Source organism: Oncorhynchus clarkii, chromosome 27, assembly GCF_045791955.1.
Source record: "Oncorhynchus clarkii lewisi isolate Uvic-CL-2024 chromosome 27, UVic_Ocla_1.0, whole genome shotgun sequence".
NCBI classification, from domain to species: domain Eukaryota; kingdom Metazoa; phylum Chordata; class Actinopteri; order Salmoniformes; family Salmonidae; genus Oncorhynchus; species Oncorhynchus clarkii.
In genome coordinates, this window is record NC_092173.1 from 42,657,576 (window position 1) to 42,669,822 (window position 12,247).

The 12,247-nt window shown below is 47.2% G+C and overlaps 1 protein-coding gene across 1 annotated transcript in view; it reads left to right on the forward strand.

The window, feature by feature from the left end:
* Positions 1 to 12,247, forward strand: part of LOC139386235 (rho guanine nucleotide exchange factor TIAM1-like) — a 163,164-nt gene that overhangs the window by 79,385 nt on the left and 71,532 nt on the right. The window contains exons 10-13 of the mRNA XM_071131723.1: positions 635 to 778; positions 957 to 1,034; positions 3,047 to 3,232; positions 5,073 to 5,177. Of these exons, the coding sequence (XP_070987824.1) occupies positions 635 to 778; positions 957 to 1,034; positions 3,047 to 3,232; positions 5,073 to 5,177 (513 nt within the window). The remainder of the gene's footprint in view (positions 1 to 634; positions 779 to 956; positions 1,035 to 3,046; positions 3,233 to 5,072; positions 5,178 to 12,247) is intronic.

A 12,247-nucleotide genomic window follows, 5' to 3' on the forward strand; every position in this document is an offset into this window, starting at 1 on the left:
TTCATGTGGACAGAATGATGCAGGTTAAGTTAGAGTACCCTTCATGTGGACAGAATGATGCAGGTTAAGTTAGAGTACCCTTCATGTGGACAGAATGATGCAGGTTAAGTTAGAGTACCCTTCAGCGTTGTACGTCTTTTGTAATTCCACTTCAAGCTCTTATTTTTTCTGAGTATATTAAGAATCTGAGAAGACAAAGTGCTGAGAATGTGTTTATCATTCATGACCTCTGACCTCTACAGTATAACCCCTCCATGGTTTGACCTAACCAGCTGTGTCAGGTTGTGTGGGTGTGTTGTTCTGTGTGTCAGATATACTCCTATAATGATTCTGCTTCTGTCTCTGTTTATCTCTCTCTCTCTCTGTCTCGGTCTGTCTCTCCCTGTCTCGGTCTGTCTCTCCCTGTCTCGGTCTCTCTCTCTCCCTGTCTCGGTCTCTCTCTCTCCCTGTCTCGGTCTCTCTCTCTCCCTGTCTCTGTGTCTCTCTCTCCCTGTCTCGGTCTCTCTCTCTCTCCCTGCCTCTCTGCCTCTCTCCCTGTCTCGGTCTCTCTCTCTCTCCCTGTCTCGGTCTCTCTATCTCTCCCTGTCTTTCTCTGTCTCTGTATCGGTCTCTCTCTGTCCCCTACTCCCTCTAGGTGGCAGCTCGTACAGAGAGCGGGGTGAGGAGACGTACCCAGGCCATGTCTCGTTCCTCCTCGTCCAAACGTAAGAGCAGGTTCTCCTCTCTGTGGGGGCTGGACACTACTTCCAAGAAGAAGACTCACCCCACCATCAACCAGGTACATGTTTTTAACATGTGTCCACATTAGGGCTGTTTGACCTATAGCAGTTCTATAGAAATGAAACTGCACAGAGATCTGGAACATTACGCTAGAACTGCCACTTATATCATTACATACAACTTATTTGCTCAGCCATTTTTTGCGGTTCTATATTGACTTGCTCTTTCTACCTCAGGTGTTTGCTGATGGGGAGGAGCCAGTGAAAAAGCCTCTGGACGGGATCTATGATGTGGACACTGCCAGGGAGAGAGGGGTAAGTAGGCATGATACACACACACACACACACACACCACACACACCACACACACACCACACACACACACACACCACACACACCACACACACACCACACACACACCACACACACACACACACACACACACACTCACTTCCAGGGTGAGAGTAGTAAGTAGGCATGATACACACACACACACACACACACACACACACACACACACACACACACTTCCAGGGAGATAGTGGTAAGTAGGCATGATACACACATACACACAGTCTTTCCTTCAGCTAACCTTCTGGGGAAACACAATTCAGTCCCATTCAAAATCTTTTTTTTTTTTTACCCTAACCCCGTCTCCTGACCCCGTCTCCTGACCCCGTCTCCTAACCCCGTCTCCTAACCCCGTCTCCTAACCCCGTCTCCTGACCCCGTCTCCTAACCCTGTCTCCTGACCCCGTCTCCTGACCCCGTCTCCTAACCCCGTCTCCTGACCCCGTCTCCTAACCCCATCTAACCCTTAATTTAATTCTAACATTAATTCTAACCTGAACCCTAAACCCCCTAGAAAAAGCATTTGACCTCCTAGGGACTAACAACATGTCCCCAGTTGGTCAAATGTTTTGTTTGTTTTACTATTCTGGTGGGGACCAGAAGTGTGTGTACATGACAGACAGACTGCTCTCTGTCTCGTTCTCTCTCTATCTCAGTCTCTCCCTGTCTCTCCCTCTCCCTGTCTCGGTCTCTCCCTGTCTCGGTCTCTCCCTGTCTCGGTCTCTCCCTGTCTCGGTCTCGGTCTCTCCCTGTCTCTGTCTCTCCCTGTCTCTGTCTCGGTCTCTCCCTGTCTCGGTCTCTCCCTGTCTCTGTCTCTCCCTGTCTCTGTCTCTCCCTGTCTCTGTCTCTCCCTGTCTCTGTCTCTCCCTGTCTCTGTCTCTCCCTGTCTCGGTCTCTCCCTGTCTCGGTCTCTCTCTGTCTCGGTCTCTCTCTGTCTCGGTCTCTCTCTGTCTCGGTCTCTCCCTGTCTCGGTCTCTCCCTGTCTCGGTCTCTCCCTGTCTCGGTCTCTCCCTGTCTCGGTCTCTCCCCGTCTCTGTCTCTCCCTGTCTCTGTTTAGGTCTCTCTCTGTCTTGGTCTCTCCCTGTCTCTGTCTCGGTCTCTCTCTGTCTCGATCTCGTTCTCTCTCTGTCCTGGGGAAGGACCAGACGGCCAGACAGTTAGTTACTTAGTTAGTTAGTTGCTCACTGCCAGGGAGAGCGTGGTAAGTAGTCAGTTCATCTTCTTTGCTTGGCAGAGAACTGACACAGAGGTATCAGCCAAAACACAGATTAAACACCTTTAGACTGGTAGGGACACACTATTTACAGCGTGTCTGTTTCCTAGAAGAATGATGAAGAGCCTTCCTCAGGTCAACACAGTGAGTCCCAGGGCTTCCCGAGTGGTGCAGAGGTCTAAGGCACTGCATCGCTGTGCTAGCTTTGTCACTACAGATTTTGGTTTGATTCCAGGCTGTGTCGCAGCCGGCCATTACTGGGAGTCCCATGAGGCGGCGCACAATTGGCCCAGCGTCGTCCGGGTTAGGGGAGGGTTTTGCCGGCCGGGATGTCCTTGTCCCATCACCCTCTAGCGACTCCTGTGGCGGGCCGGGCGCAGTGCACTCTGACACGGTCGCCAGTTGTATGGCGTTTCCTCCGACACACAGGTCTGGCTGGCTTCCTGGGGTTAAGCTGGCATTGTGTCAAGAAGCAGTGAGGCTTGGCTAGGTTGTGTTTCGGAGGACGCACAGCTCTCGACCTTCGACCTCTCCTGAGTCCGTACGGGAGTTGCAGCGATGGGACAAGACTATAACTACCAATTGGGGAGAAAAAGGGGGGGGGGGAATAATATATATATACACACGCGCACACACACACGCACACACACACACACACACACACACACACACTGTCAGTCACATGTACAAGTAGTTATGCAAGTAGTTATCCAAGATAGTTAGTTATAAGTTAGTTTGAAACAATGTATTTGTATCTCTCCAGAAGAGTCATGAGGGGACAGTGAAGAGCCTTCCTCAGGTCAACTCACACAGTCACATGACAGACAGTGATATCTGGGTGCCTGACCACCTGACACCGTCCTGGGTGTGTCTTCCTAACGACCAGCCTGTCCTCGCCATCATCCAGCCTGGAGAGTCTGCTCTGGACGTTCTAGAGACCATCTGCAAGGTAACTAGCAACTCAACTAACCTACACCGGAGACCATCTGCAAGGTAACTAGCAACTTAACTAACCTACACTGGAGACCATCTGCAAGGTAACTAGCAACTTAACTAACCGACACCGGAGACCATCTGCAAGGTAACTAGCAACTTAACTAACCGACACCGGAGACCATCTGCAAGGTAACTAGCAATTTAACTAACCTACACCGGAGACCATCTGCCAGGTAACTAGCAACTTAACTAACCTACACCGGAGACCGTCTGCCAGGTAACTAGCAACTTAACTAACCTACACCGGAGACCGTCTGCCAGGTAACTAGCAACTTAACTAACCTAAACCGGAGACCCATCTGCCAGGTAACTAGCAACTTAACTAACCTACACCGGAGACCCATCTGCCAGGTAACTAGCAACTTAACTAACCTAAACCGGAGACCCATCTGCCAGGTAACTAGCAACTTAACTAACCTACACCGGAGACCGTCTGCCAGGTAACTATCTCCATCTGCAGCTTTCTCACGGTCAGACAAGGACCCCGTTCAACCTCATCACACCAAGTGGTCCCTCCATCTCGTCCTGTCCGTTCAACCTCATCACACCAAGTGGTCCCTCCATCTCGTCCTGTCCGTTCAACCTCATCACACCAAGTGGTCCATCCATCTCGTCCTGTCCGTTCAACCTCATCACACCAAGTGGTCCCTCCATCTCGTCCTGTCCGTTCAACCTCATCACACCAAGTGGTCCCTCCATCTCGTCCTGTCCGTTCAACCTCATCACACCAAGTGGTCCATCCATCTCGTCCTGTCCGTTCAACCTCATCACACCAAGTGGTCCCTCCATCTCGTCCTGTCCGTTCAACCTCATCACACCAAGTGGTCCCTCCATCTCGTCCTGTCCGTTCAACCTCATCACACCAAGTGGTCCCTCCATCTCGTCCTGTCCTTAGTTTCAGAATACCAGCATTGTACAATACGTTCATGTGTTAGTTTATCCTCTAGACTCTGGACCAGAGCAGACCAGGACCGATGATGGCTCCTAAAGACTGAACCAAGCCCATTACTGCCCAGTCATTACACACCCATCTTAGCCCCTAGGACAGACAGACAGAACAGGACCGATGACATTACACAGATGGGCGGGGCTCTAGCCAGCTGCCTATAGGGCCAGATGGGCGGGGCTCTAGCCAGCTGCCTATAGGGCCAGATGGGCGGGGCTCTAGCCAGCTGCCTATAGGGCCAGATGGGCGGGGTTCTAGCCAGCTGCCTATAGAGCCAGATGGGTGGGGCTCTAGCCAGCTGCCTATAGGGCCAGATGGGCGGGGCTCTAGCCAGCTGCCTATAGGGCCAGATGGGCGGGGCTCTAGCCAGCTGCCTATAGGGACAGATGGGCGGGGCTCTAGCCAGCTGCCTATAGGGCCAGATGGGCGGGGCTCCAGCCAGCTGCCTATAGGGCCAGATGGGCGGGGCTCTAGCCAGCTGCCTATAGGGACAGATGGGCGGGGCTCTAGCCAGCTTCCTATAGGGACAGATGGGCGGGGCTCTAGCCAGATGGGCGGGGCTCTAGCCAGATGGGCGGGGCTCTAGCCAGCTTCCTATAGGGACAGATGGGCGGGGCTCTAGCCAGATGGGCGGGGCTCTAGCCAGATGGGCGGGGCTCTAGCCAGCTTTGTGTTTTTTTTTATCATACATTTTTTTTTACCTTTTTTTTTTCTTCAATTCTATTGGTCCATTAAGCCAGGCAAGATCAACCACGCACAGATACAGTATTTGATCCCAGATCTGCTACTCTGATCCCAGATCTGCCTGTGCCAATCCTCTTTCTGTCTTCTTTACTGAACTCCACAGGCCCACCGGCTGGATCCTGCCAAACATTACCTCCGTCTCAAGTTCCTCGTCGAAAACCAAGTCCAGTTCTACATCCCTAAACCGGAGGAGGACGTGTGTGACTTGGTACGTGTGTGTGTGTGTGTGTGTGTGTGTGTGTGTGTGTGTGTGTGTGTGTGTGAGACTTGGTACGTGTGGTTGTGTGTGTGTCTGTGACTTGGTACGTGTGGTTGTGTGTGTGTGTGACTTGGTACGTGTGGTTGTGTGTGACTTGGTACGTGTGGTTGTGTGTGTGTGTGACTTGGTACGTGTGTGTGTGTGTGTGTGTGTGTGTGTGACTTGGTATGTGTGGTTGTGTGTATGTGTGACTTGGTACGTGTGTGTGTGTGTGTGACTTGGTACGTGTGGTTGTGTGTGTGTGACTTGGTGTGTGTGTGTGTGTGTGTGACTTGGTACGTGTGGTTGTGTGTGTGTGACTTGGTGTGTGTGTGTGTGTGAGTGACTTGGTACGTGTGTGTGTGTGTGTGTGTGTGTGTGTGTGTGTGTGTGTGTGTGTGAGTGTGTGAGTGAGTGACTTGGTACGTTTCTGATTTCCTCACAGATTATCTCCTGTCACAGTTTTAGCACCCCGCTGAGATAGCAACACTGACACACACACACACACACACACACAAGGTTTTCCGTGAGGAAAATGTGGATCCGGGCAAGTGACCAGCAGCATTTTAATTTATTGGACATTTGAGAAATGTACCAGACCCATATTTATATTATATTTATTTAACATTTTATTTAACGAGGCAAGTCAGTTCAGAACAAATTCTTATTTACAATAACAGCCTACCCCGGCCAAACCCTCCCCTAACCCGGACGACGCTGGGCCAATTGTGCGCCGCCCTATGGGACTCCCAATCACGGCCTGGAATCGAACAAGGGTCTATAGTGACGCCTCTAGCACTGAGATGCAGTGCCTTAGACCGCTGTGATACAGCCTGGAATCGAACCAGGGTCTGTAGTGACGCCTCTAGCACTGTGATGCAGTGCCTTAGACCGCTGTGATACAGCCTGGAATCGAACCAGGGTCTGTAGTGACGCCTCTAGCACTGAGATGCAGTGCCTTTAGACCACTGTGATACAGCCTGGAATCGAACCAGGGTCTGTAGTGACGCCTCTAGCACTGTGATGCAGTGCCTTAGACCGCTGTGATACAGCCTGGAATCGAACCAGGGTCTGTAGTGACGCCTCTAGCACTGTGATGCAGTGCCTTAGACCGCTGTGATACAGCCTGGAATCGAACCAGGGTCTGTAGTGACGCCTCTAGCACTGAGATGCAGTGCCTTTAGACCGCTGTGATACAGCCTGGAATCGAACCAGGGTCTGTAGTGACGCCTCTAGCACTGAGATGCAGTGCCTTTAGACCGCTGTGATACAGCCTGGAATCGAACCAGGGTCTGTAGTGACGCCTCTAGCACTGAGATGCAGTGCCTTAGACCGCTGTGATACAGCCTGGAATCGAACCAGGGTCTGTAGTGACGCCTTTAGCCTCAGACCACCGTGCCACTCGGGAGCCTTCATACAGTGTGCATACGGTGTGCATACGGTGTGCATACGGTGTGCATACTGCAACCCATTAGGACAGGGATCATGAACGAGATTCAACCGTTGGACAATTGTTTTCTTGAGCGTATGGTCAGTGGACCAGAACATAATTAGGAATAATTTGTAGACTGCAAATTGACTGCAAGAAGCCCAAACCGATATAATATTGGACTAAAACATAATTTCAAACCAGGCTTACGTTTGTGTACGATCTCTTTATTATGCGTGGGAATACTTTGGAACAGATTTTAAAAATTAAAACCATTTGGAGCTGATTCGTGCTGGTGTTTTATACAATCTTTTATGTCATTTTTTGAGGATTAAACTTGGAAATGAAAATTCACCTGCTCGCCCGGCAGTTGGGGAACCCTGCAGTAGGGTGTCCATCCACGGTGCTCAGAATGACGTAAATCACATTTGGATTATTGTAATTCATCTAAACAGTACATGCAACTCCTGTAATGAAGCAGACAATAAAAAGTAGTTTTCAAACATTTGGAAAAGTGCAATTAGTTGGAAAACACAGAACACCATTCTAAACAGCACACCTGGGGAAAACACCATTCTAAACAGCACACCTGGGGAAAACACCATTCTAAACAGAACACCTGATGCAAGCGGATCGTATGTGACAGAGATTAGAAACTTACAAGTAGGGGGACTATGATGAGGCAACAACCAGGATGGGTTGATAATATGACCAGGATGGGTTGTTAATACGACCAGGATGGGTTGATAATATGACCAGGATGGGTTGATAATAGGACCAGGATGGGTTGTTAATATGACTAGGATGGGTTGATAACACGACTAGGATGGGTTGATAATACGACCAGGATGGGTTGATAATATGTCTAGGATGGGTTAATAATAATAGTTGATATTATGACCAGGATGGGTTGATAATATGGGTTGATAATATTACCAGGATGGGTTGTTAGTATAACCAGGATGGGTTGATAATATGACTAGGATGGGTTGATAATATGACCAGGATGGGTTGATATTATGACCAGGATGGGTTGATAATATGACTAGGATGGGTTGTTAATATGACCACGATGGGTTGATAATCGGACCAGGATGGGTTGATAACATGACTAGGATGGGTTGATAATATGACCAGGATGGGTTGATAATATGACTAGGATGGGTTGTTAATATGACTAGGATGGGTTGATAATATGGGTTGATAATATTACCAGGATGGGTTGATAATATGACCAGGATGGGTTGATAATATGACCAGGATGTGTTGATAATATGATATGACCAGGATGGGTTGATAATATGGGTTGATAATATGACCAGGATGGGTTGATAATATGACTAGGATGGGTTGTTAATATGACTAGGATGGGTTGATAATATGGGTTGATAATATGACCAGGATAGGTTGATAATATGACCAGGATGGGTTGATAATATGACCAGGATGTGTTGATAATATATTATGACCAGGATAGGTTGATAATATGGGTTGATAATATGACCAGGATGGGTTGATAATATGACCAGGATGTGTTGATAATATGACCAGGATGGGTTGATAATATGACCAGGATGGGTTAATAATATGACCAGGATGGGTTGATAATATAACCAGGATGGGTTGTTAATATGACCAGGATGTGTTGATAATATGACCAGGACGGTTTGATAATATGATATGACCAGGATGGGTTAATAATATGACCAGGATGGGTTGATAATATGACCAGGATGGGTTAATAATATGACCAGGATGGGTTAATAATATGACCAGGATGGGCTGATAATATGGGTTGATAATATTACCAGGATGGGTTGTTAATATAACCAGGATGGGTTGATAATATGACCAGGATGGGTTGATAATAGGACCAGGATGAGTTGTTAATATGACTAGGATGGGTTGATAACACGACTAGGATGGGTTGATAATACGACCAGGATGGGTTGATAATATGTCTAGGATGGGTTGATAATATTAGTTGATATTATGACCAGGATGGGTTGATAATATGGGTTGATAATATTACCAGGATGGGTTGTTAGTATAACCAGGATGGGTTGATAATATGACTGGGATGGGTTGATAATACGACCAGGATGGGTTGATAATATGGGTTGATAATATGACCAGGATGGGTTGATAATATGGGTTGATAATATTGCCAGGATGGGTTGTTAGTATAACCAGGATGGGTTGATAATATGACTAGGATGGGTTGATAATATGACCAGGATGGGTTGATAATATGACCAGGATGGGTTGATAATATGACAAGGATGGGTTGATAATAGGACCAGGATCGGTTGTTAATATGACTAGGATGGGTTGTTAATATGACTAGGATGGGTTGATAATATGACCAGGATGGGTTGATAATATGACCAGGATGTGTTGAGAACATGACCAGGATGGGTTGATAATATGGGTTGATAACATGACTAGGATGGGTTGATAATATGCCTAGGATGGGTTGATAATATGCCCAGGATGGGTTGATAATATGCCCAGGATGGGTTGATAATATGCCCAGAATGGGTTGATAATATGCCCAGGATGGGTTGATAATATGACCAGGATGGGTTGATAATATGACCAGGATGGGTTGATAATATGACCAGGATGGGTTGATAATATGACCAGGATGGGTTGATAATATGGGTTGATAACATGACTAGGATTGGTTGATAACATGACCAGGATGGGTTGATAACATGACCAGGATGGGTTGATAACATGACCAGGATGGGTTGATAATATGCCCAGGATGGGTTGATAATATGCCCAGGATGGGTTGATAATATGACTAGGATGGGTTGATAATTTGACTAGGATGGGTTGATAATACGACCAAGATGTGTTGATAATATGGGTTGATAATATTACCAGGATGGGTTGATAATATGGGTTGATAATATTACCAGGATGGGTTGTTAGTATAACCAGGATGGGTTGATAATATGACTAGGATGGGTTGATAATATGACTAGGATGGGTTGATAATATGACCAGGATGGGTTGATAATATGACCAGGATGGGTTGATAATATGACCAGGATGGGTTGATAATATGACCAGGATGTGTTGATAATATGATATGACCAGGATGGGTTGATAATATGGGTTGATAATATGACCAGGATGGGTTGATAATATGACCAGGGTGTGTTGATAATATGACCAGGACCGTTTGATAATATGATTTGACCAGGATGGATTAATAATATGACCAGGATGGGTTGATAATATAACCAGGATGGGTTGATAATATGACCAGGACGGTTTGATAATATGATATGACCAGGATGGGTTAATAATATGACCAGGATGGGTTGATAATATGACCAGGATGGTTTAATAATATGACCAGGATGGGTTAATAATATGACCAGGATGGGCTGATAATATGGGTTGATAATATTACCAGGATGGGTTGTTAATATAACCAGGATGGGTTGATAATATGACCAGGATGGGTTGATAATATGGGTTGATAATATGACCAGGATGGGTTGTTAATATGACTAGGAAGGGTTGATAATATGACTAGGAAGGGTTGATAATATGACCAGGATGGGTTGATAATATGACTAGGAAGGGTTGATAATATGACCAGGATGGGTTGATAATATGACCAGGATGGGTTGATAACATGACCAGGATGGGTTGATTATATGACCAGGATGGGTTGATAATATGACAAGGAAGGGTTGATTATATGACCAGGATGGGTTGATAATATTACCAGGATGGGTTGATTACATTACTAGGATGGGTTGATAATATGACTAGGATGGGTTGATAACATGACCAGGATGGGTTGATAATATGACCAGGATGGGTTGATAATATGACCAGGATGGGTTGATAACATGACCAGGATGCCTTTGGCTTCTGGACAAATGAAGAAAGTTGATATGAAAACCAATAGAACAGGCGAGGAAGACTTTATAAAAATAATTGCCTCCACGTTTTTTTATGGTGGGATTTTTTCCTAGGCTCCTTTGAAGCAAAGTAAGACGAGCCTCATGATATGAAGTAAATGTTAAGTTTTCAAACATTTCAGTTTATACACTGCTCAAAAAAAATAAAGGGAACACTTAAACTACACAATGTAACTCCAAGTCAATCACACTTCTGTGAAATCAAACTGTCCACTTAGGAAGCAACACTGATTGACAATAAATTGCACATCCTGTTGTGCAAATGGAATAGACAACAGGTGGAAATTATAGGCAGTTAGCAAGACACCCCCAATAAAGGAGTGGTTCTGCAGGTGGTGACCACAGACCACGTCTCAGTTCCTATGCTTCCTGGCTGATGTTTTGGTCACTTTTGAATGCTGGCGGTGCTTTCACTCTAGTGGTAGCATGAGACGGAGTCTACAACCCACACAAGTGGCTCAGGTAGTGCAGCTCATCCAGGATGGCACAACAATGCGAGCTGTGGCAAGAAGGTTTGCTGTGTCTGTCAGCGTAGTGTCCAGAGCATGGAGGCGCTACCAGGAGACAGGCCAGTACATCAGGAGATGTGGAGGAGGCCGTAGGAGGGCAACAACCCAGCAGCAGGACCGGTACCTCCTCGTTTGTGCAAGGAGGAGCAGGAGGAGCACTGCCAGAGCCCTGCAAAATGACCTCCAGCAGGCCACAAATATGCATGTGTCTGCTCAAACGGTCTGAAACAGACTCCATGAGGGTGGTATTAGGGCCCGACGTCCACAGGTGGGGGTTGTGCTTACAGCCCAACACCGTGCAGGACGTTTTTCATTTGCCAGAGAACATCAAGATTGTCAAATTCGCCACTGGCTCCCTGTGCTCTTCACAGATGAAAGCAGGTTCACACTGAGCACATGTGACAGACATGACAGTCTGGAGACGCCGTGGAGAATGTTCTGCTGCCTGCAACATCCTCCAGCATGACCGGTTTGGCGGTGGGTCGGTCATGGTGTGGGGTGGCATTTCTTTGGGGGGGCCGCACAGCCCTCCATGTGCTCGCCAGAGGTAGTCTGACTGCCATTAGGTACCGAGATGAGATCCTCAGACCCCTTGTGAGACCATATGCTGGTGCGGTTGGCCCTGGGTTCCTCCTAATGCAAGACAATGCTAGACCTCATGTGGCTGGAGTGTGTCAGCAGTTCTTGCAAGAGGAAGGCATTGATGCTATGGACTGGCCCGCCCGTTCCCCAGACCTGAATCCAATTGAGCACATCTGGGACATCATGTCTCGCTCCATCCACCAACGCCACGTTGCACTACAGACTGTCCAGGAGTTGGCGGATGCTTTAGTCCAGGTCTGGGAGGAGATCCCTCAGGAGACCATCCACAACCTCATCAGGAGCATGCCCAGGCGTTGTAGGGAGGTCATACAGGCACGTGGAGGCCACACACACTACTGAGCCTCATTTTGACTTGTTTTAAGGACATTACATCAAAGTTGGATCAGCCTGTAGTGTGGTTTTCCACTTTAATTTTGAGTGTGACTCCAAATCCAGACCTCCATGGGTTGATAAATTTGATTTCCATTGATACTTTTTGTGTGATTTTGTTGTCAGCACATTCAACTATGTAAAGAAAAAAGTATTTAATAAGAATATTTCACTCATTCAGAT